The sequence below is a fragment of the Sturnira hondurensis genome, unplaced genomic scaffold (assembly GCF_014824575.4).
Source record: "Sturnira hondurensis isolate 20B ecotype Veracruz unplaced genomic scaffold, ASM1482457v3 Scaffold0011299, whole genome shotgun sequence".
In the NCBI taxonomy this organism is placed as follows: Eukaryota; Metazoa; Chordata; class Mammalia; order Chiroptera; family Phyllostomidae; genus Sturnira; species Sturnira hondurensis.
This window is the reverse complement of record NW_028083930.1, coordinates 489,677-515,107: the sequence shown is the minus strand read 5'-3', so window position 1 is coordinate 515,107 and position 25,431 is coordinate 489,677. Positions and strand designations below refer to the sequence as shown.

Here is a 25,431-nt window from a genome sequence, read left to right as displayed (position 1 = left end):
CAAGTTGTGTCTTCCTTATTTTTGATTGCTCCAATCAGATTTACTCCTTCCAACTTTGGCCTTATCTATTCTTTCACTGTATTCATGATGGGACAGGGGTAAGTAATCTGTTCTAGAAGGAGAGTCTATGAGTAGGCAGCAGTATGAAAGACTTCTGCTGGACAGAAGGGATGACGGAAACTTTGAACCAGGAGGTATGATGAGGCTCAAAATAGGCAATAGTTCACAGTCATAGAAGTTGGCTGAAAAGAGTGACAAATGTTCACTATAGAATTCCAAGGGACATTTTAGTGTTCAGGCCCCACAAAGCTGAACAATTCCCATGGGTAGTGGGCACCTCAGAGCTGGATGATTCAGACCATTGAGGAGAGGTACAAAAGGGCCTGAGCTATATCCCCAGTCACTAAAGATCATAATTTCAGTATACCACCTTCTTTCAGCAAATGCAATCTATACAAACTCACATTTATTAGATAAATTCAGGCATGTTTAATCATATTACTAAAGGATTCTCTTCAACTATGTAGTTCCTCTAGTAACTTTCCAATTAAGTCCAATATATAAAATTCCATTAACACCCAATGCACCAAGATAGGAAGAAGGCAAAAGGAAATAAAGAAATGAAGAAATAGGACCTGAGAGCCTGAGTCCTGTCTGTTCTCCTAGAACCCATACCTTACCTGTAAAATGAGGACTAATTTTAGACTGCCCCCAATGCCATGACTTTTAAATCCTGATCTACCTCCACCCAATTGTACAAAGCAAGATAGTCTCATGTACGAGAAGTCTTCTTATCCTCTAGTTCCGCTGAAAACAGCCAAAAATCCAGCAAGCACCTCAACCTCAGGAGCCCAGTGGGACACTCTCTACCTTTCCTTGAGTTGTCCTGTGCTTCTCCCCTATCACTCTAACCCCAGCCACATTCAGTGTTTCAACCATATCCTCCCTCTGCTCAGAGTTTTCTAGGGTCTGGTCTCCTGTGAACTTACAGAAATTTTTACAATCTACCATGTCAGCCTCCCTGCTCCATTCAACTCATATCCTCAACTATCTCCTGTTTTCCCCATCATGCTTTCTCCCCTACCTCTGAGCTTTAACCCAAGCTCAGACTCATGATCTTGCTCAGAGAAACTTTCTCAGATTGGTTGATCCCCGGACTGCCACATACAATTGTGCAGTTTGTGGACTGCACGAAGGCACCTGCTGAGGGGGCAAGTTGAGAACTGAACTGCATTTAGCTTACCAATTCTTGCACCCTGGCTCAGAGTCGTGTCTACTGGAGGGCTCTCCCTCATAATTAGTACCACCTGCTCTCCAAGCTGCATGCTTTCAAGAGGTTTATACCAAAGTTATTTGTAGATCATCAATGTGGCCCCAGCTGTGCCCCTGCTGCCCTCAGTATTCTCCAATTCCAAAACCTATTTCCCATCATCACAACTGTACTGACATATTTTATTGATTCCTTGTAAAGTTGTTTTTTTTTTTTTCAAATCTTACAATATCTGAAAGCTGGGATCATGCCCATTTTTCTGTATCCTGGTACCTAAGAAAAAAATTTTCCACCTCACTCTGTTCAAGCTCAATGATAAACAGGATTCCAGGTTAGAGATCAGGTAACGTCCAGGACCTACAGAATCAGTAAATCAAAGGAAAGGTAGTGAGGCTAGACTCAGGGCAGCGGGGACTGAGGCAGGGGGCTGGCTGATCCTCCTTCCTGAAGGCCCTGCCAGCCCCAGGATGTCCCCCTCCAGGAAATGGGGCCAGTTCTATGCAAATGTGTTCTTGCCTAGGAGTTTAGTTTCTTCTCTCAGAGCTCCTGGCACAGTGGAACCAACATGAGCAGTCGCTTGGCAAGACAGAGAGGGGCAGGGTAGCAGTCCCAAAGCTCAGGTGACAGGGCCAGGCCCAGGAGATGAGGATGTTGACTGGGGCTTTAACAGCCCTCCTGATGCCAATCTCAGCTGAAAACTTGATATTTCCACTTTGAACAAGGGACACCAGCAGGGAACAGGGTAGAGGAAGGTCATGTACCAGGAGTGCCCTCTGCAGGTCTCACTGGGTGGCACCAGAACAGAGGAAGGAAGCACAAGCTGGGAGATCTCAGGAGATGCCTGGGATGAGGATCAGACCAGGAGGAGAATTTAGCAAGCATTTACTGAATATTTTTTCTTTTTAAAATTATTTTATTGTTGTTCAATTACAGTTGTCTGTATTTTCTCCCCACCCCTTCCCCTACCCCCTCCAAACCCACCTCCCTCCATTGCTTACACCCTCACCCTTGGTTTTGTCCATGTGTCCTTTATAATAGTTCCTGAAAACCCTTCTCCCCACTGTCCCCTCCCCACTCCCTTCTGGCTATTGTTAGATTGTTCTTAATTTCAGTGACTCTGGTTATATTTTATTTGCTTCATTTACTGAATATTTAAAGTGTGCCAGATATTGCCTCATGTTACTATATTTTGCCATGCATAGTGCACATGCACATTTTGTGCACATTATATACGGGATTAGCATACCCGTGAATGTGTATAATAGTGTTAGTACTATGGGTTTAGGTGGCTTTCTCCTGCTAAGCGACTGCTCATGTTGGTTCCACTGTGCCAGGAGCTCTGAGAGAAAAAACTAAACTCCTGGAATGTAATCATTATAGCCATGTATAATGAGCATCCTTATTCTTCCCTCAAAAATTTGGGCAAAAAGTGTGCATTATACACAGTAAAATACGGTAATCCTCATGACGACCCCAGGAGATGGGTTATATGGTTACTTTCATTTCTTAGAGAGATTGCTCATTTCTCTAAGAAATGAAAGTAACCATATAACCCATCTCCTGGGGTCGTCATGAGGATTACTGTTGACCAGTTGGGTGACTTTGGGTGACTTTGAGCATGTCTAGGCAAGGGTTGAGGCACTCTCCTCTTGAGAGGGTGCTGAGGCATTCATAGACACTCCCCTTGAGAGAGTAGCTGTGCCATTCCCTTTTTCTCCACAGGATTGGTGTCACCTGCGCATTTATTCTTGTCTTCGGTCACAATAGGAGGACTCTGCATGGCCGGAGTCTACCACAGAACACCTTACTCCCAAACACATCAGGGCTAGTGTTTTCCCAGAGCAAGGAGCTTCCTAGGAAAAAGCAAGCATGACAACTTTTTTCTTTTTCTTTCCTGAGGGGGTGAGGATACAAGCTCTGAGTTGTCCAAGAGGAGGGACTTCGCTAAAAATAACGATGTCGTGTAGATCAGCCTCTAGTGGTACCCAGAACTGGGGAGGGGAGGTGGATGCTCTAGAATTGTCACCAGACTGGTTGCTATGGAAACAGGAAAAGAGCAGGGGAGCCTGGGAAGTGGGGATGACACAGATAGCAAGTCCTAGTCAGAGCTGCCGCTACATTTAGGAGAAACAGCAGTGTCTGCGGTTCTCACCCTCCAAGGGGACTGGGGTGTGGGGGCAGTGTCAGGGGCATGGATGCTTCTGCCCAGGGGTCTTTGCTGCAGCCGGCTGCTCTCCTCTCTACACACTGTGAGTTGAGTCATGGGGGACTTGGGTTTGGGCCCCTATTTCCAAGGCAAGAGGAGGTTTGGGAAGAGCTGGGTCCTAAGGGAGTTTTCACCAGATTCCTTTCCAAAAAATGAGCCACCTTGTTGGCAAGCACTTCTTAGGCAGAGAAAGGGAGAGCAGAGAAAAATGTGGCACTGGGGTCTTTTGGAAAAGAGTCACAGTATACACAAAAAATAACAAGAAAATAGGCTGGAGGAACAAGACTCTTTGGAGGGAAGGTGCAGAAAACAGGTCTTTGATTCTTGTTTAGAGGGATAGAGGTGGTAACAATTCCACATCTTTCCTGAGAAAAATGCAGTCACCACTGAGGAAGGCACAGTCAAAGTAAGACTCACCTAGGTCCCTGGGGCAATGGAGAGCAAGAGTCTAGTGGTGATCAGACTCTGGGTTCATTCCCCACCCCTGGGGAAGAGGTCTGTCTCAGTTGGCCAGCTGGGGATATAATTACCTAATACCCTGAGATAACATCTGGAAGTCCACCTAAAGCTAGGATAAGTGAAACTGATGTACTTTTTTGCATGACTTGGAGGTCTGTGAGCCAGCCAGGGCTTAGACACACTTCCTGACGAACAATGTCTGGGATGAAGGGCAGGAAAGGGAAGCCCATTGTTGGAGGATGGGAAGGCCCTAATTTGCAATTGCACTGGGGCTCCTAGACCCTATGTCCCCTGACTCCTCCTGGAAAATAAATTTGGGGTGCCCCTAAACTCTAAGACACCTTGTGTTGGTTTCTCCTCCTGTCCCAATGCATGCGCACACGCACACGCGCACACATACACACTACCTTCAAAGGTCTAACTGCAGAGTATCTCACTCCAGACCTTAAATCTGAATGGCTCTGTTTGGCATTACATATCCTCAGGACCTGGTCAAATATCCAGGCCACCTATGATCCTCATGTCACACTCTTCCCCTCCAAACCCCACTCCAGACAGCTCAGATTTCCTTGAAAAGGGAGTGTGTGGAGGATGATTCCGAGGAATAAAGGTTGAAAAGTCTCGAATCCTTATTCTAGACCTTCTCTTTTATGATCCACAACTCCAAAGGACCCCTAGGTGCTTGGGTAAGGGCCCTGGATCTCTATCAGGGTAGATTGTAGCTCAGAGAGCTCCTTGCAGATCAAGAATTTTAGGCAAAATCAGGTGGGTTTCTCTTGGAATGTGAGCTTCGGAGTATTTGGGGGTGGGGCTGTTAGGATAGTCAGTGGGAGGTATGATGTTGGGGGGAAAGAACTGGAGGGAAGGGGGAGGTAAATTTGGGTGCTTAGTGCTTCACTGGACCTGATTTATTACATCTCATGAGGAAGAGGATAGCAGAGAGATACAAACCTAACTCCTGATTCCTTTACCCTGAGCATCTATACTGATGGCTTATCCTCCAACCCTCTGGCCCATTTTCATGCTGTCTCCACTGTGCAAAGAACCCAAGGGAAGCGGGGTGATTCTACAGCAGCAGTGAGCATGGTTAGTGCTCAGGGAGGGTTTCCAGTGGGACTTTCCTAATGTGGAAATTTTCAACTCTCGCCCACTGGAGATTTTTTGCTTCCTTCCCACCACTTCCATTTCTCCTTTGTAAGCCTGTTGAGAGGACGACGATATGGATGGGGATAGAGTGAGTGAGGTCCATGGAGGAAGGAACTGGGACTTTCTGTGTGTCAGTCTTGAGGTGAGCTTCAGAAGACAAGTTGAATTGTGGAGAACACAGATTAAGGGATTACCTTGACAACAGCTGGGAGTGAAGGGAGCAGCAGAGCAGTGGTTTTCAGCCAGTGCATCCTATAAATTTTTAAAATATACAATACCCGACTATTTAGTCAGGGGCACTGACTCCTTTTCCCTTAGTTTGTCAAATAAAAAAATGACAACAGCCAGCAACACAACAATAGCCATCTGGTGCGAATGAGTCAAAAATTATACCTCTTTTTTTGTCAGATCAGCAAAAAATGCATATTTTTGGTGTGTTGCAGAATTTTAGTAATTAGTTTACATGTGCAATGAGATGAAAAAGGTTGAAAATCGATGGGAGTAATAGACAGAAAACTGTACTTGAAAAATAATTAAATAAAAATTTAAAAATCGCTGCAGTAGAGGTATATTAACCGCCTGCCTCTGAGCCTACATTCTAATGATTTCAGGAAATTGCCCCCATGCCTGGGCCTTTTGTCAGTACAGTGCGGCATACCCTAGTTAGAGGTGGTTAAGGCCAAGGTGTCAGGTACCCCTCCCCTGAAAATAATCATCAAACTTGATTTGCTATCCAGTTCAAATACATTACCCCATTTGATCTCATGGCTTGTGAGGTGGGGGAGCAGTGATGGTTGTATGTATTGTTCCCATTCTACTAATGCAGGGACTGAGGCAAAGAGACACTAAGGGCCTTGTTCAGGGCCACCCAGCCCCTCAGTGCTGGCCCAGTTGTCTGTGCCTTTCCCAAGAGTCGGTTCATTGGGTCAATATTTCTAAGTCTCTGCAGGAGCCGGGACACCACCAAGGGGAGGCAGGAGGTGGCGGTGTGGACCCAAGAGCGCTTGGGGGCGCTGACTCCAACCCAGACAGTGACCCAACCCTCCGCCGCTGCCATGGCACAGGAGAATGCGGCCATCGCCCAGGGCCCTGGGGAGCCACCCCGACGCCGCGGCCGGCAGCGTTACGTGGAGAAAGACGGTCGGTGCAACGTTCAACAGGGCAACGTGCGCGAGACATACCGTTACCTGACTGATCTGTTCACCACTCTGGTAGACCTGCAGTGGCGCCTTAGCCTGCTCTTCTTTGTGCTGGCCTACGCGCTCACCTGGCTTTTCTTCGGCGCCATCTGGTGGCTCATTGCCTATGGCCGTGGCGACCTGGAGCATCTGGAGGATGCGGCCTGGACGCCGTGCGTCAACAACCTCAACGGCTTCGTGGCCGCCTTCCTCTTTTCCATCGAGACCGAGACTACCATCGGCTATGGGCACCGCGTCATCACTGACCAGTGCCCCGAGGGCATTGTGCTGCTGCTGCTGCAGGCCATCCTGGGCTCTATGGTGAACGCCTTCATGGTGGGCTGCATGTTCGTCAAGATCTCGCAGCCCAACAAACGAGCTGCCACACTCGTCTTCTCTTCGCATGCTGTGGTGTCGCTGCGCGATGGCCGCCTCTGCCTCATGTTCCGCGTGGGCGACCTGCGCTCCTCGCACATCGTCGAGGCCTCCATCCGTGCCAAGCTCATCCGCTCACGCCAGACACTGGAGGGCGAGTTCATCCCGCTGCACCAGACAGACCTCAGCGTGGGCTTCGACACAGGGGATGACCGCCTCTTCCTTGTCTCGCCGCTGGTCATCAGCCACGAGATTGACGCCGCCAGCCCCTTCTGGGAGGCATCACGCCGTGCTCTAGAGAGAGACGACTTCGAGATTGTGGTCATCCTCGAGGGCATGGTGGAAGCCACGGGTGCGGGAGGAAGGAGAGCGGGGTGGCAGACCTGGGCAGGTCTGAAGAGGGCAAGGGCAATAGAAGGGGCCAGGGACAGGGGAGAGTTTAGACCAAAAGGTTGATGGAGGGTGAGAGAATGAAGTGAGATAGCGAGCCTCCCTTGGGTGGGACATGTGAGCAGAGTCCCACCTACAGAGGCCAGAGAAAGCTATGAGAGACCCCCCAAAGTGGCCCTGGCTTGGGGCCCTGGGCTGAGAGGTCTGTGTCCCTGGGAATAAAGAGGAGGACTAATAATAGCTACCACTCACTTACCCAGCACTTCTCTGTCTTGCACATCTCTAAAGTACCTTATATCTCTGAGTTTATTTAAACTTAACGAGAACCCCTAGGAATGCTTTCAGCATTCCTAGCCACTTCTTAGAAACAACTGGCACCTGTGATGTCAGTATCTCTAACTCAAGCATACACAGTGAAGGGCTTGGAAGAAGGTAGGAAAAGGCCGGTGCCATGGGAGCCAATGAGGTCCTTCAGGACTTGAGATCTAGGAGTAGAGAGAGGATTACAAAACTGCAGGTAGATAACCAAAGGCCCACATAGGTCCTGCTACTTTGTTGTCAGAGCTTTTGCACACTGCTGGCTTCTCTCATAAGCCTCACCCTCAAACCTATTCCTGGCCCCTTCAAGCTGATCCTCTATAGACCACCCTCTGCCTCAATGTTACCTTTCCCTTCTTAACCATCCCCAGGTTCCCCCTAGCTTTTTCCCCTCTTGCACTCATCCCATCCCCTTTTCTCTCTATCCCTCCAGCTCTCACTGTTTTGCCCTTATCTGAAGGAATGCATCTTCTTATAAAGATGTCCCTGTGCAACCCTCTTTTCCCTTTATACCCAGCCTCTCCCTCTTTTCTTCTCAGCCCCTCTTTCCCCACACGGTCACTTCTGCCTCTTCTCCTCCTCTCCAACTGGATTCTTTTTATTCCAGCCTTTATCAAAGGAAGGAAGGATACATCCAGTAATCCCAAGATGTCTTGGTGTGAGGTTTGCCATGGTGAGAGCCAGTCTCTGGTTAGCTGAGGTTCACTCTTCTATTCCCCCTTGTTCTGAGGTGAACATGGACTGAGGTGTCTGGGAGAGAGTCTGGGGGTAAGAGAAGAACCACTTGCCATAGGGGTGTGCCCACCCAACAGAGAGGACAGGACCCAGGCCCAGGGCAAGGAGGGTGGGGTGGAAAAGATAGAGATGAGAACTTGTTCTAGAGTGGCAAAGCTGGAAAGGATGGTATTATTTTGGGTGTGAGAATCAGGATCCAAAATGCTTTTGAAAAGCAAGTACAATGAGCCAAAATCCAACAAGTTGACATTTAAAAGGGGTAAATATAAAAATCTACATTTAGACATTAAAAAAATCACTTATGTAAGCACAGCATGGAAGAGCTCTGGTGAAAAAGAACTGGGGGTTTTAGTTGGCCACAAGCTTAATGTCATAGCAATAGGATACAGCTTCCAAAATGTTTCTGTAATGTAATCTTGGGCTCTATTAGCTAAAGCATCATGGCCAGAAAAGAGAGGTGGTATGCCCTCGCTTATGCAAGGATCAGGCCTTGATTAGAGTACTTATCACAAAGTTTTTAAAGGATCCTCCTTGGCCATTCTGTTTAACAGTGAAGAAAGTAGAATTCTGGAAAGCCAGGTCACATGAGGAATGGTGGAAGGTGACAAGGATGTTCAGCCTGAAGAAGACATGTTAGAACTTGAGAATCCTGTTTTCAGATACTTGAAAGGGTGTCATATGGTGGGGTAATGAAACATAAAGGTGGAAATCCCGGAAGGCAGATTTTAGCTTTGAATAAGGAACAACTCAACTATTAGAGCCATCATGCAAAGGAGTGAGCACTTTGTGAGGTAGTGAGCTCTCAATTCTGGGAGCTAATCAAGTACAAACCAGATGCCCACAATTGGGAATGCTACTGTGGGGGATGGGGGCTGTATGAAGACGGACACTGGATTAGGTAATCCCCAAGTTAAATATTAAGGTTAAGCTTCTCTGCTTGGCAACTCCAGTGGAGAGGCAAGGAGAGAGCAGGTTGGTGATGAAAAAGAGTTTGACAAATGAAGAAGAGATGAGAGCTGAGCATGTACAAGAGTTGGAAATGGAAAGAAAGTTGGCTGGACCAAAAAGGGTGGGACATTTGGGAAGGACTATAAGGAAGAGTGCTGGGATAGGGTGGCAGAATGAAAGGCAGGAGAGGGAAGCTTAGTGCTGGGATCCACCTAACCCTTGCCCCTTCCCCCAGGAATGACATGCCAAGCTCGGAGCTCTTACCTGGTGGATGAGGTGCTGTGGGGCCACCGCTTCACATCAGTGCTGACTCTGGAGGACGGCTTCTACGAGGTGGACTACGCCAGCTTCCACCAGACTTTTGAGGTGCCCACACCCTCGTGCAGTGCTCGAGAGCTGGCTGAGGCAGCAGCCCGCCTTGATGCCCATCTCTACTGGTCTATTCCCAGCCAGCTGGATGAGAAGGTGGAGGAGGAGGGAGCAGGGGAAAGGGCAGGGGAAGAGGCTGGGGCTGACAAGGAGCAGAATGGCTGCCTGCCACCCCCAGAGAGTGAGTCTAAAGTGTGACCAGTTTCTTCTAGACTCCTCAGGCAGGACCAGACACAGGTACCTAGAGAGCTGGATATTGGAGGTGGAGAAGGAGGTAGGTGAGGTCCCTGAGAATGTGCTAAGGCTGGAGAGTCCCCGCAGAATCTCGAGTCCAGGATCCAATGTGGAAGGGAGGGATCCTGATTTCAGGAGAATGGAGGGTGGGGATACGTGAACTTATCAGCCAGTCTGTGTTTGACCATATCTGTTCATGGGTGGATAGACAGAAGGGTGGACTAATGTAGATTGGATGGGTAGATGGAAGCAGATAAGAGAGACAGTTGGTAGATAGGGAAGTGGACCAACAGACAGGTAGTGCACTCAGGGTTGCTGCTAACCCATAGAGCATCTTTGTGCAAATTCTAAAACGGCACCCTTTTCTTCCAGACTGACACCACCCCAAACCAGGGTAAGTGGCTTGGGGAGCAGAGTATGGGCTGGATTCTAATCCACATTCACCTCCTCAGCCAACCTCCCTCTGTATGGCACACCTGTCTCACACAGTAGTCCCAGCTGACCCAGAGAGGAAGCTGGATGGAGGTGGGCAGAGATGAGGAGGTGCCTTCCCAGTTCCACTCCCATCATTATGACAGGCTGGGCAAGCAGACGAAAGGCTGTAGGCATAGCTCAGGAGGGTGTAAATGACCTTGTCTACTGCATAAGGAAACAGGAAGTGGGGAGCTGCCAGAGTTAGGGCTCTGGTGAAGGAGACCTCTTTTCTGACAGTGTAGTACGATTTCTTAAGTACCTCTGCAGATGTAGGAGGGGAGAGGTTCTGAGGAGGAAGAAGGCCAGGGAGAGATAGAGTGTGAGGTCACTAGAGTTGGGACACAGGGGCCCTTGGGAAAGCAGAATTAGACTTGGGGTACAGTGAGAGGGGATCGTTCACTGGGTGTTCATTGGGTATAGAACACTGAACCAGGGACATGGGAGATGAACAGTCAGCGACTCATTTCCTATTGGAAATACAGTGTACATGGGAAAAATAGAAATATGCCTATGGCAACTGTTTCAAACTGAGAACCTGAGCAGTGTCTCTGAGCAGGGGTAAAAGGTTTGATCATCAGAAGCTAGGGATTAAGGCACAGAGAATAAACTAAACCAGCAGCTATAACACTTGTGAGTAGTGCATCAGGGTCACCTGGAGGGCTTGTAGAAATAGACTCTGGCTTCACTCCCAGAGTTTCTGACCCAATAGGTCTGAGGTGGAGACCAAACATTTGCATTTCTAATGAGTTCCCAGGTCATGCTGACACTGCTGGAATGGGGAATACAGAGAGGAGAACCTCGGCTGTAATGGAAGACCTGGAGGTCATATCAGGAGATGGAGCTTATAAACTGAGTTGTAGCTGAGGAGAAGCTGAGGAATCTTGGGATGTAGACTGAAATATAAAGGGTGGAGTCTTGTGCATGATGAAAAGAGACCCTGAAAGCCAGGCTGATGAGTTTAACTCTGGGCCCAGGAACTCAACCATCAGTGGAAATAGGGCAGTGACAACTAGAGATAGTTTGGGGGAAGTTCAGGTAGGAGGAAGAAGTCAGGAGGCCTTGAAGGGATTCCTGGGGAGGTGGTAGGGATCTACAGCAGGAAATGGCAAAGGAAAGAATCCCATGTAGGTTCTTAGTTTCATAGTAGCATCTTTGCTGCAAGCATTTTTGCCACATAATTAATGGGCTATAAGGCAATTTTGCCATTAAAAAAAAGGACATAAAATTAAAGGCTTTATTGTGAAATACAGAGTATTCAAATACATTTTAAAAGTGTGTAGACTCATGGCAATACTGCACAAGTCTCTGATTTTACTTTGTGGTTGCACCTAAGTATTTATCTTAGTTCTATGAGAAATGTGAGTTTAACTCTGCACCTTCAAAGACAGACCTCAGCCTCTCTTTCTCCCCCACGTAATGTTTTTCATAACCAACTCTTGGGGCAAATCATCGTCTGGAAGAAATGCTAACTATTTTAAGACCAGCACCACATCTACTTGCCACTGTATAGACCATTATGGAGACTAAGATTTATATAAAATGTAAAAATGGGAGTACTGCAAGAACTTTTATGAATGGAGAAATGAAACCAAAATGACAACTAGATTAAATACATTAAATCTGCTGAAGGTAATTGATTTGTCAATGGAGAAATGAAACCAAACACAATACCCCCCTCCAAAAAAACTGTCAGTCAGTTATTTTATCTCTCTTACAGCAAAACTGCCTTATGGTCAGTTATTATGCAGTGAAAATGTTTGGGGCAAAAATGCTTGCAGCAAAGATGCTACAATGAAAGGGTGCCATACTAGAGGCACCCTTGCAGCACTTCAGAGGTAGGATCAAATGTGGTAGAGAATGTGAGGGAGGCAAGGCATCCGACATCTGGCTGTACCTGTGGCCTATGGTCTGCCCAGTTAGGACAGAAGCCCCTGCAGATGCTATTCATGTCCCACATCCACCCCCTTCCTGTGTCATCCCAGTCACTAAGGGAATCCACCCAGGATGGTGAGTAGAGAGCAAAGGCAAGTTAATAAGTAGCGTTAAAGGGGACCTGAGGCTGGCCTCCTGGGAGAAAAGTGGGTGCCCAAGCAGGCATACCCTCTGACACTGGCTATACCCCACTCCTGTCCTTGAATAAAAGTCTGGGCCCTTGAGAGAAAACACCCCACTCTGCTCCATTCCAGGCTGGGAAGCTGAGGTCCAGTGGGACCTGTACCTCGTGAAAGGAGAAAAGGGGATTCCAGAGGGAGCCCATGCCAGTTTGGGTTCACTCAGAGGACATCTTTGTCTCAAGTCACAGGGCCATGTGAGTCATTATCAAAGATGACATCTGGAAATCTGGTGTCACCTGAAGAACAAATGTTGGGATGCAGGATGGGGACTCATTTAACTCGGTGAAAAGGCTGGAGTCTCAACAGGAGTAGCCTGTCTACACACACACACACACACACACACACTCACACACACTCATGCACTAGTTAATCCAGTGCAATTAGATGGGAAGAGACACTGAGGCTGGATGGAAGTCTCTGAGACCCCACCATACCTTCCCTCGCCTCCCAGGCCACCACTGGGTACAGTGTAAGGAGTCCTAGATTCTAGTCCAGACACCATCACTAATTAGTTATATTACTCTGGGTAAGTCACCTCATTTCTCTGGGACTCAGTTTCCCAATCTGTAAAAATAACACTCAGCAAACTAGTAATGTTCAATAAATGTTTAAACAACTGAATTAAATGAGGTAGCCTGGTGCCTTTTAAGGTACAGTGGATTAAGAATTCTAAGATTAAAGAACCCTTAGGCAGAGGGGTGACGTAAGGCCTGCAGGGTACCAATGGGGGCAGGTATATGCAGGGACTCTGGACACACAGGCTCCCCTTGACTGCTCTTGTACCCACCACCCGGGCAGGGCTGTGTTCTGGAGTTTCTATTTTTCTGCTGTCAGACAAAATCATGAAAATGGGAAGGAAAAAGGCTGAGGCTCCAGGGCCAGTGGGAAGAGTCATGTCCAAGACCAGCGGGCCCAGCAGAATGAGAGGGTAGTGGTGCCAGGAACTCAGAATGGGCACTGACTCCAGAAAGCCTGTGCCCTACAACCTGGGAACAGCTGGGAAAGCCCGCCCCCCCCCCGGCAGGAGTTCCAATGAGAATTGGCTCAGCACTGACAGGTAAGACAGCAGATGGGACCCAGGTGTCCCTTCCTGGGTGGGTGGCAATGCCCACAGAGGCCAGATGGTGTTTGTGGTGGGAAGAGAGGCCTGGTTCATCCAGAATGGGTTATCAATCCCCCAAAACTCCCTACCACACCCCCAAGCCTCATTCAGCCTGATGGCAGGGAAATCACAGCCACCCTGGATTTTATAAAACAAGTTTATTCACATTTTAGAAAAACTAATTCTAGGAGGGAAGGCCTCCCTACAGGCTGGGTATGAGATTGAGATCATAAAGCCAGAGGGAGGAGTCAAGAAGGAAAGGGAGTAGAAGCTATACCCCCACTATATGGGGATAGGTCAAATAAATTAAAGGAAGGGCAGACAGAGGGAGAGGGTATCCACACAACCAGAGTTGGGCTTGGAGCTGGGCTGGAAGATAGTCAACACCTGTGAGAAATGGAAAGCAAGCATTGAGTGGGCTAAGAAGAGCCCCGAGTGGTGCTCCCTCCCAGCTCTCACCTGGTGAACAGGGTCTTGCAGAGAACTATGACTTGGCTCCTCCTCCAGGTGGGGCCAGGGAGCAAGCAGCTCATCTCAGGGCTTGATAAGGCAAGGCTAGGGGTTCTTTTCTCTTACCTGGGGTGGGGCAAAGGATCACTGTTTTCGCAGCCTCTTCATGAAGCAGCAAGTGATGGTGCTAAGGATGGTGGCGCCTGTGACTAGGGCAACCCCTGCACCCACCAGCAGGGGCACGAACAGAGTGTCCAGGGCTGGGTGAGAAAGAATGGCTATGTTCAGCCTCGGGTGCCATTGCCCTTCACATACTGTTCCACTGACGTCCCAGCACCTTCTCTATCAAACTCTCTGTGCCCACGTCCTTCTCAGTCACAGACAGCCCTCCCAGCCCACTCCCTGCCCCCTCTGCATTCAAGGAAACCACCACCACCAAAGACCCTGGAGAGAAGATGGGCACTGGAGGGCTGAGAGCTGTATTTATAAGACACTTCACATGAAGAGATGTGGCGAGAAACATGAGACAGTAGAAGAATTAGAATGGAAGAACAAGAGTGTGGTGCTAGAGAAAGGTGGTGAGTGAGGAGGGGAGATTAGGGGTCACTCACCATGCATGTAGGGGTAGACTGTAACAGGCCCTGAACGGGCACTGCCCACCTGGTACCAGCTGTGGTCAGTGTGCTGTACCCAGGCACTGGGGGCACAGTGGTATACACCTTCGTCCTTGGGCCCCAAGCTGTGTAGTCTCAGCCGATGGCTTCGGGGTCCCACCAACTCCACACTGACAGGGCCTCCTCCAGGCCTGACCCCCAGTTTTGCCACACCATCCTGATCTATGCCACCGACAAGCTGGGCAGAGGAGGAGCTCAGCTCCCCATCCTCAGGTCGCTCTACCCACCAGTTGGTGGCCAGCCGCAGCCCTGGGGGGCCACCCTGCACAGAGATGTTGCAGAGCAGGGAAGCGGTCTCCCCGCGGTATAGTGTACCTCCTGCTAGCCATGCCAGAGCCTCCAGCACCACACCTGCAGAACAAAGACCATGGGATCAGAGGACAAAAGGTCAGGGGTAGGGAGCATCTGGTCAGGACCACTGTCCAAGCAATACCCCAAGAAATTCAAGGTGTCCCCACAATCTTAGGAATGTGAGACTAAAGCATGGAGGCAACTGTTGTAGAGAAAGAGGTAGAGTGACAGAAGATTTCTGCAAGCCCAATCCACCTCTCTTACCTTCCTCCCGTACATGCACAGGGAGGGGCCGGGAGCGGGCACTGGCTGCTTCACGAAGCCGGGCTCCAGACCCTCGGACGTAAGCCTTGGCAAGGCAGCGGTATGTACCCGTGTCACCAGGCTGGGCAGCCTCCAGCCGTAGCCGGTAGGTTCTGGATGCCACCTTCTCCATGGCAATGTGTCGGCCCTCATAGCCCGGGCCCAGGCTGCCCACACCCTCTGTGTCCAACTGGGCTACCAGGAGGCCAGGCCCAGGTGCCCCTGCAGGTGCCATCTCCCAGCCCACAGAGTATGCAGCATGATGGCCTGGTGGGGGCAGTGTCCCTGACACATTGCACAGCAGTTCCAAGGGATCCCCTGGGCCAATCCGACGTTCACCAGGTCCCACTGCCACTGCCAGCTGGCTGGCTGAAATTTAGGAAGGAAAAGAAGTGTCACAAAGGTAGGAGGAGGCACAGAGTGCCTGACTCCCCATCTGTAGTCCTTTGAAGGCAGCAACTTCAAGGCCAATCATCTGACCCCCACAAGGTATGACCATCTCCCTTACCCAGAAGTCTAATTCACACCTTCCATCATGGCCCTCCTATCTCCACACCCAACTCTAAGCAGAGAAAACCCCTCATGGATATAGAGAGAAACGATGCTCACAGGACTGCTTACTCTCAGGAAGGTGAGCTCCCTAGTCAGACAATGACCATCTAATCAATGACCATCTGTGTCCATGGTGCCCTCTGAGATATTGGCTCCCAGCTCCTGTACTCACACAGGGTCTGCACGTCCACATGGGCCAGGACAGCCCTCTTCTCAGCTATTTGGGACCAGGTGCCATCAGGATCCTGAATCCATTCAGCAGCAGTACAGTGGTAGGTTCCAGCATCCTCTGCCTGGGCACCCCCCACCACCATGCGGTACCTGTCAGCCCCCTCCTTGCCGAGTCGTAGCTCCCCTGCAGCTAGCCGCTCAGCATAGAAAGTACCAGCCTCCACAGCCAGGTCAGGCCGAAGTCCCACCACTTCCTGTAGAGTCACTCGTCCCACAGGTGCCTCAGGAACAGCTCGTCCAAAGGACACAGCCAGATGTGTGTGCTTCTGCGTGCTTGTCCGAGCCAAGCAGCCCAGTGCCAGCTCCTGCCCCTCATGCACCGTCAGGCGAGGGGTAGAAGTCTGGGCCTGGCGGCCTCGGGGCCCTGGGGAAGTTGCAGATACCTGCAGCACATCTGGAAGAACTGAAGAGAACAGCTGGAGTGAAGAAGGGCTGGGAGCTGGCAGCCCTCATTATCGTTTCCTATATACAATCTACTTCCCTGAATAGACTGTGAGCTCCTACAGGGCGAAGATTTCATGGTGTATTATTTTTTCTGTAACCCAGTGGTGTCAACCACAATGCTGGGTACAAAACAAGCATTCAGTAAATAGTTGCTGAATATCAGAACCAGCCCATTGCCTACTCACCCTTATGTTTGGCACTGACCCCTGTTTGAAAGAATCAGAAAAGTGGCTCTGTCTTCCTTCTCGGAAGACAAAGAAACTTAAGAGAACAAAACTGTCACATGGTCTTACTCCTCCTACCCCAACTCTGCTTTCTCCTCTCCTCACCCAGACCTGGATCCTAGAATCTCCAGTAATGGAGTTGATTCACCCCATCAAGGAATGAAAAAGGGATCAGAGAGTTTAAGGATGCTTCCCCTTTCCAAGGGAGGAAATTCAATGGCATAAGAAGAGTATAGGACTAGAAGGAGTGAAAGTCCCAGACAAGCCACTAGGTTTGTTCCTCAGGTGGGCCTCAGGTTCCTCATCTGCAAAACCTGAGAGGGTGCTAGATAGGTCCTGCAGGACCTGACTTGCTGCCCTTTTCAGGGAGCTGGCCCCACTCCTCCCCGGGTCCCAGTACCTCTCAGTTCCACCTTGCTGCTGTAGCTGCCCAGGTAGCGAGCATCAGTGGAGGGTGTGTAGCACTCATAAATGCCAGCGTCCTGGGCCTGCAGGCGGGCGATCTTGAGCATCACAGCATCACCACGTAGACGCTGCACCTGCACCTCACCAGCTGCCACACGGGGCCCAAAGACAGCATAGGAGAATCGGGTATCCCTGGTACTAACAATGCCAAGTGCAGCCTCTGGGGCCTCAGGCCTGTACAGGAACCACTCAAAGTCCTGCTGGGCAGGGCCCTCGTAGCCAGTAACATTGCAGGAGATTGAGATGGCTGTGCCAGCCACACGGTACAGCGGCCCCTCTGGGACCAACACCTCCCGGGCACAGCACCGAACTCCTGTAGATGAGAAGAAGAAAAGTTGGAAATGCCGGGATCCCCATTGCATCCTCCTACTATTAGCACCACTGTTGACACTTCCCCCTAAAAGGAAAGGAAACCTGGGGGAAGTTGGTAAGTTACTTGGGCCGTGTTCTGAAAATGGGGAAAAAATGCTGGGAGGTTAGACATCTGGGACTCAGGAGCTGATAGAGCCAGGTTTGCCTCAGAACCCAGAAATATCCCATTTCTGGCAGACCAGAAGTGGAGCACCTATGGGCAGAAAGGAGAACATCTGCTTTCTTTTTTAACCATTTCCTGATTCCAGCTGTACCATGATTCTTTCCCCCAACCCCCTAGTCTCATGTCTGTGGTTCCTGCTCTGGCCTGGACAGCAGAGCCTTCTAGGTAAGAGATTCTGAAACCATATGTCCTTCTCCTTTGTTTGAGAGGAGCTGGCAAATTCTTGTTCAAAAGTGCTGGTTGGCTCAGCTGTGTCACCTGGGCCAGGGGACTCCAGACAATGGAGCAGTTGCCTAAGCTGGACAGGGCACAGACCCAGTCATTTCTTACCATACAATACCCTCCCCCGCTCCAGCTGTGCCATGAGCTCATTGCTTCTCCAACTCCACAGGACTGCGGAGACAGTTGAGCCTTATGGGGCAAAAGCCAGCCTCTGCCCTTGCCTCTGGGGACAGAATATCCCTGCCTCCCCCCTCAAGTGCCTGCCAATCTTCCAGGCTGGCCCAGCTGAGGCACAATGTCCCCCACCCCTAAGTCCCTAACAAAAGCCTTCATTTGCATATGCATGCATTCTTTTTATATATGGCTCCCTTTCCACAGGGAGACAGGAAATCCCCAGATGCCCCTTCCCACCTTTCTCGTAACTCTCTTCTTCATCCTACCCTCAACCCCAGGCCCCACACTGCCCTAGCTGATACTCCTGGAGGCTTGAAGGGCTCAGCTTTCTCCTTCCATTCTAGCCCTACTAGATAAGGTCATGGAACCTCAGAATGTAAGGACGGCTAGGGCAGACCCTTGCCTCCATTTTACAGACGAGAAAGGTAAGGCAAAAGATACAACTGTCCTTGAATGGCTTCCACACATCCCTGCAGAGAAGATGGGAAACTCCAAGGCAAGCAAGACCTAAAGGGAAAACCTCACCAACCAGAATGTCACTCCCAGGGGCATCTCGAGGCTTGTCCAGTGGCTGAAGGAAATGGAAACACTGAGTCTGTGGTCAAACACTGTTCTCCAGCTCTTCCCAAAGTATCTGAGCAGGCTCCTTGCTCTTCTTCCTATGGCTGAGTCACCTGGAGAACTTGTGGTAGCCCAGTTAGAGAGCAGACTGGGAGTCACCCCCATTTCTGTCCCCAGCTATATGGCCTGGACCTGTGCCTTAACCTCCCAGGCCTCAATTTCCACACTAAGGAGAGCTAAGAGCTTCTCCTTTGACAGTGTGACTCAGGAAAACCCTGCTGAGGTCACTTTATTATCAGGGTGCTGACAAAGGTGGATGAGCTGACACCTTCCCTAGTCTCTACCTCCCCAGGCCTCCAGGCACAGGCTGCTCAGAAGGGCCTTTTCCCATCTTCCTGGCTTCACAACTGTTTGGAGATCCCCATGGGGAAGTCACCCCCCACCCCCTCCTTAGGAAACCAGCTTGGGCGGCAACTCTCACCAGTGAGGTCCCATCCTCTGTATTAGTAGTGAGGGAAGGGAGAGCAAAGAGACTTGCTTTGCAGTAAGACAGATCTGGGTTCAAATCATACACCCAGCACTCACTAGATGTGTTTTCTGGTCATGTTACTACATTTTTCTCATCTTCAAAATGACTATAAGTGCAGGCAGGCTATTTCATCTCTGTGCTTCACACTTCCCCACCTCCCCTGGGCTCCTCACTACTCTACCCACTGGAGAAAATGGGCTAAGTGCTAGGCAACAGGGCTCTGTGATATCCTCCTGCCTCCCACCCAGGGCCCCAAGGAGAGGGTTCATTCTACTCTCACAGGGCCCAGAGAACTATGTAGCATAGGGAGACTGCTTGATGCCTTGGGAGCTCTGGTCCAGAAAAGGCGACTGGGGCTAAGTCAGTCTGCGCCTGAACTATGGAAGCTCTGAATCCTGGCAGCTAGTCTATATCCCTTCACCTTACCCCCCCCACCCCCAACACTGTGCTCTTATATCAAGGGCTTCAGTCTCCCAAACATCTCTGTACAGGCAGTCTCACTGTATTGATGCCACACTCCTCCCCCAGATCATCTTCAGGGAACCTTTCAGTTCCTGCCAAAAACAATCCCAATGTCACTGCCCTTATGCATCCATGCTGCATCCATGCAGCAGTGACCCAGAACACCCCACCATGAACACCTACCATGACAAAAACAGGGTGCTTGGAGATCCCAGCATTAGTCTCCAAGGAGCCCGGTTTCTCCCCAGGCAGGAAAGCTGAGACTGAGTGGGTGTGACCAGCAGTGGGAGACTAGAGAACCAAGCGCCATCTGGGCGTGGGGAAGCTGGGCAAAGAGGGACCCTGGCCAGGTCGGAGATTGGGGTGAGAGAGGGAACTGCGCCCAACCTCAAAAGATGAAGTGTGCAACTTCAGAGGATAAAGTGTGCGTGCGCTTGGAGTTGGAGGCAATTAGGGGAGACTTACTTCAAAGATCGTGGGCAGAACCGACCCCTGGGCCTACAGCCAACTTGGGGCAATTATGAAGACCGGCAGGCACTGCCCACGCAGGCTGGGCCTGAAGCAGAATGCGAGGCAGAGAACATTTGGCCGCAGCGAACCCAGGATCTGAGTATGCCGACTGAGAAATAGCACCTGGCCTCCTGAGACCTGGCGGTCCCCGGAGGAGCACCTCAGTGGGTCCTCACTGCGTTCCATCCTGGGGCCTAGCGCTGGGGATCCTTCACCCCACCCTAGTCTGCGCGAGTGGTCCCATGGCGCCTCTGACGAAAAGTGGGATGAGAGGGGCTCCGAAATGCTGGGAAGGCTGGGCTCCAGGTGGTAGGCACCTGCCGAGCGGAGCGGCGGGGGCTAAAGACAGGGACTGGGCTTACCCAGCATTAGCAGCAGCAGCAGCGGCGGCGGCAGGGGACAGAGGCCGCCCATCCTGCGCAGCTGGCTCTGGGGAGACTCCGGGGGTAGCGCAAGCTCTGAGTGGCCAGAGGTTCCGGGGGGCGCATGCCCGGGTAGGGGGTGCAGAGCGGAGCCGCGAAGCGTGGGTGCTGGGAGAGGTGCTCAACGGAGAAGGAGCTGCCAAGTCCCCTCCTTTCCCCCTTCTTCCTCTTCCCTCCTCCCACTGCTTTCCCTCCCTCTTCTGAGACTCGTGAAATCATTCCCGCCCTGCCCAGTCCGGGCTCCGCCCTCTCGCCCCAGACCTAGGCTAACCGCCACCAACGCGGGCTGCAGGCTCCGCCCAGGTGTGGCCAGATCCTCAATCCGCCCGGACCCTTCCGGACCCGGGACCCGGCCCAAGCCCCAATTTTGCACTTCTGCCCTGTTTCCGGTTTCGCGTGGACTACGGCCCCAGCCGCGACTCTGCCCTTGTGCAGAGCTCCGTGGAGTCCCGCATAGTGAATCTTTGCCCTGGCTCCGCCCAGATCCGGACCCTGGCCCCGCCTACTTTAGTCCCGGCCCGCCCAGGCTCCGCCCCCAACCGGGTCCAGGACCTGGGCCTGACTCCTCCCTGATCCCAGCCAGATCCCGCCCACTTCAGCATGGCCCCCGCCCCTCCCAGCTGCGCTGGAACGTGGGCGGGAGCTCTGTCCCAATTCTAGTTGGCGACCCCAGGGCCCAGCCAAATTGCAACCACCGCCTCACTGTGCACTCCCACTCCGTACTTGCCAACCGTTCCCCTGAGAGTTGCTGTAGGGGCCCTGGATTTGGCGAGTGTGTACACGCACTTAGAATTCGGTTATTTGCTCCGGGCTGGTAGGCCTTGCTGCAAACCCCGCTGAAGTGGGCGTGGGCAAGACTCAGGAGTTCCTGACGCAAAGAATCTGGGCTGCAGAGCTCTGGAGACCTGTTTGCCAACCCCTCGGGGCAGAACCAGAGGAAGCGCAATAGGAGGGTGGGTCCGCTGGGAGCCCTCAATTCCTGATGACCCTTGGTCTGGTTGCTTAAACTCCTTCTACTCGTTTTCTTGTTGGCAAGTTGACATCCACCCCAAACTGTTTTTGTGACGATTAACTGACATAACATACATAAGGTGCTTGGCACACCATAACATAAAATAAGATGGATGGATATATATATATATCCATACATACCTATATCCACATATATATGGATATATCCATATCTGAGATATATATATATATATCACCTCAGAGAGCTAGCTTTTTCCAGGAAAATCAGCAAACCCAAGACAGCAGGACCTCCAGACCTGACTAATAATTACAAGGAGCTGACTAAATGGTCACAAGCTCTGGACCTCTGGCACACTAAAGATAACATCTTGACCTATGTTATGTTTCTGATCCTGAGGTGGACCCCTGGGTACTTTCCCATGGAACCAGACAGAAGGACACTGGGACACACTTCAGAAGTGTTCTTAAAACCTGAAGAGATGATTTTTAACCTTCACTTGACCTCCAACCAATCAGCTCCCAGCACAACCCAGAACCCCTAAACCGAGCTGGCTTGTGATTTTGCCATATATAATCTGAAACCTACATAAAATCAGGGAGTTTGGGCTTTTGAACATTTGCTTCCAGTTCTCCTGGGTGGCACCATTTATAATAAGAAATAGCCAATATTTCTCCACTGCAATTCTCAGTGTTAGTGTTTGGCTTTGCTAGTACCAGGTGGACAAACTCCTTCTGTTCTGTAACAACATATATGCCATTTATGGGAGCCCTACACCATAAGGCCCTTTTGGATATGTTGATGTAAGAAATATTTAAACTTGTAGAAATTTTTTATAAGTTTATTGGAGCCAAACTGACAACAATTGCCAGAAAGCAAAATCTCAGTGGATTGAGAAAGTACTCCAGAGAAAGGCAATTTTGTAACTTGTGTATACATTAGAATAAATGGAGGAGACATAAGCAGAGTTACATGAAATCCTTTTGTGGGGGATTAAAGAGGCAGGAGAAGGAAGACCCAGGAACTCCCTGGGAATTAATAAAAAGGCAAATCAGAGAAATGTGCATATTTCTTTTACATTGGTGGGTACAGACTAATTAATAATTAACATTTACAGCACACAGAGATGGTATGCAGGGAGGGAACAAGGTAACAATGAGGAGGGCCCTGGCTGGACAGCTCAGGTGGTTAGAGTGTCTTCCAGATTACTCCAAGGTTGCAGGGTCGATCCCCAGTCAGGGCACATACAAGAATCAACCAATAAATTTGTAAGTGGAAAAACAGATAGATGTTTCTCTGTTTCCCCTTCTCTCTCTCTAAAATCAATTTAAAAAAGAAAAGAAAAGAAAAGAAATCAGCCCTGGCTGGTGTAGCTCAGTGGATTGAGTGCGGGCCTGCGAACCAGACGATCGCGGTTCGATTCCCAGTCAGGGCACTTGCCTGGGTTGCAGGCCGGTTCCCTGCAGGCCAACTCCCAGCAGGGGACACACGAAAGGCAACCATACATTGATGTTTCTCTCCCTCTCTCCTTCCCCTCTAAAGATAAATAAATAAATAAAATCTTAAAAAAAAAAATCAATGAGGATTCTTCGGTCCACTGCTCTGGCCCTGGGGGTTGTGCCTTAAGGAGTCTAGAAAAAAGGAATACTCTGACATTTCAAAGGTATGTTATCTTACATGCAAAACAACAATAGACAGGATCTCAAAGTAAAGATTGACCTCTGACAAGGAAACTGCAGGCCTAGGAAGGGACTACCCACTATGACCCACTTTAAGCTAGAAGAATTTTTATGTTCAGATCATCCTATGTGGTCCCTGCTTTTGTAAGGCCAGCCATGCTGACCTTACACTGAGCTTATCAGGTTTAGTATGTGTCCCCTTGTTTTCTGTCACAAATATGGTGTAATTAACAGATAAGAAGCCGAGGTTCATAGGGATTAAGCATTTTGCTCAAGACCACACAGCTTCTAAGCAGCAAGGTATGTTACCAGGGCCCCCATTTCCCCACACCCTATTGTCTCTCTTTCCAAGCCTCTCCAGCCTATAAACTCATTCACTCAACAATTACTGATCATGGAAGGGAGGTGGGGAGCAGTGGGTGGGGGAGGGGGGGTGGGGGTTAGGGTGGGGGGTGGGGGGTTAGCTGAGATGGGAGTAAAAGACAGAAAACTGTACTTGAAGAACAATTAAAATAAATTTTAAAAAAAACAATTACTGACAAGGCCAGTCTCCATGTTGGCTCTGGAAATCTGTAGTAAACAAGTCCAGAGTGGTCCCTGCTCAAGCAAGTAACATGCAGTTGTATCAGGAAGACAAACCACTAGTAAGTAATAACCAACCCCCAGTATGGGTGTAAGAAGGGAGGACCTCTGGCAGGCTCAAGAAGCCGGGGCAAATAGATACTGGAGGCAGCACTACTATCTCCAGTGGAAATAAATTAGCCACACACCCACCCCAAAATGCAGCGTTTTCCTCCCCAGACTGAGTTTCAGAGGCCACCAGCAGGGGGAGCCCATGGTTCAGGCCTGACTCATCTCAGATGCTTACATAACTTGGAAAACGGGGGGAGGAGAGCAAGCACCAGGCACGAGGCTTGTCACGCATACAGACAGACACTTTTACTCGTGATAACACCAAGGAGCTTCATACAGAAAAACGTCGCAGACACAGAGCAGTGCACAGACACACACAGCACACACGCACATGCTGCCAAGGACAGAGATGTGGCGTAGACTGCAGACTACTCCTGAACCCTCCCCGTCTGGCCCATTAAAAAAACTCACAGACTTACCCAGCACCTTGGCTGATACCTGGTGGTGGCGTGAGCAGAGAAAAGAGGAAGGCAGACTTTACATGAGCCTCAGGCCAGCCTGAGACATGAGGGAGGGAAGAAGCCTGCCATTTCAGAGGCATGTGAGAGGTGCATATTGACCATGGAGCCTATCGTCACTGTCATCACCCACTTCCTACTGGCTCTCCATATACCACCAGGTATGGCCATACATCAGTCTCCAGGTCAGTGTTTCACATGATTATGTAATAATATCCCCTCTAGACAACATATGTCCAGGTACCAAGTTGGCACTGAAGTGTCCTGAGTATCTTTAAAGATAATTAAGACCCACACTCTGCTCTAAAGGAGTTTATCATCTGGCTGAGATGTCACAACCATGAGACATGATTCTCAGAGAGACACATCCAAAGACAGACCCATCAACATATTCTGACCTGTGCCAGGGGAATAACATAATCTCATTTAATCTTCACCAGAATCCTCTGAGGTCAGTGCTATTATTATTCATGGGAGGAAACTGAGGCATACAGAAGTTTAGGAATTTGTGAACCTGGGATGGTCTGAATGTGGAGGAGACTGTGTTTCTATCATGTTACATGGCTACTTAAAGGTAGACATGGATCCAACACACATAAATACACACTCAGCTATTAACAAACAGCACCTTACAGGGTGACAAATACATCAAAGCACATATAAGGTGAAAAAAAAAGATAGGGGGAAAAAAACAATCTACAATCATGCTATCAGATCACTGATCAGGAAGTACTAGCCCATGCCCTGGCCAGGTAGCCGACAGTGGGTTAGAGTGTTGTCCTACCATGGCAAGGTTGCGGGTTTGATCCCTGGTCAGTGCACATACAATAAGCAACCAGTGAATGCATAAATAAGTGGAACATCAAGTGGATATTTCTCTCTCCCCCCTCTCTTTCTCTCTAAAATCAATAAAAAAGAAGTACTAGCCCAAGACTTTTTAAAAAGAAGAAACAAACACACATACCCACCTGACATCAGACATAGAAATGCCGCAAACAGCTCTCTTTCTTTTATTTATTTTTTAATCCTCACCTGAGGATATGCTCATTGATTTTAGAGGGAGATGAAGGAAGAAAGAGAGGGAGGAACATCAATGTGAAAGAGAAACGTCAATTTGTTGCCTCCTGTATGTGCTCCAACTGGGAATTAGACCCACAACCTAGGTATATGGCCTGACTGGGAATCAAGCCTGCAGCCTTTTGGTGTACAGGATGATGCTGCAAGCCAACGAGCCACCTAGCCAGAGCAGCTCTCCCTCTTTTAA

General features: G+C 49.8%; 2 protein-coding genes across 2 annotated transcripts; one reads left to right on the top strand and one right to left on the bottom strand.

The window, feature by feature from the left end:
- Positions 1 to 6,024: 6,024 nt before the first annotated feature.
- Positions 6,025 to 11,856, top strand: KCNJ9 (potassium inwardly rectifying channel subfamily J member 9). The gene is made up of 2 exons (XM_037059801.1): positions 6,025 to 6,986; positions 9,261 to 11,856. The coding sequence occupies exons 1-2, from the start codon at positions 6,137 to 6,139 to the stop codon at positions 9,590 to 9,592; spliced, it is 1,182 nt and encodes a 393-aa protein (XP_036915696.1). The 5' UTR covers positions 6,025 to 6,136; the 3' UTR covers positions 9,593 to 11,856.
- Positions 11,857 to 13,457: 1,601 nt separating this feature from the next.
- Positions 13,458 to 20,732, bottom strand: IGSF8 (immunoglobulin superfamily member 8). The gene is made up of 7 exons (XM_037059800.1): positions 20,308 to 20,732; positions 16,888 to 17,265; positions 15,761 to 16,222; positions 14,998 to 15,405; positions 14,380 to 14,793; positions 13,895 to 14,028; positions 13,458 to 13,705 (listed from the first exon to the last, which is right to left on the bottom strand). The coding sequence occupies exons 1-6, from the start codon at positions 20,357 to 20,359 to the stop codon at positions 13,913 to 13,915; spliced, it is 1,830 nt and encodes a 609-aa protein (XP_036915695.1). The 5' UTR covers positions 20,360 to 20,732; the 3' UTR covers positions 13,458 to 13,705; positions 13,895 to 13,912.
- Between the last annotated feature and the right edge of the window lie 4,699 nt (positions 20,733 to 25,431).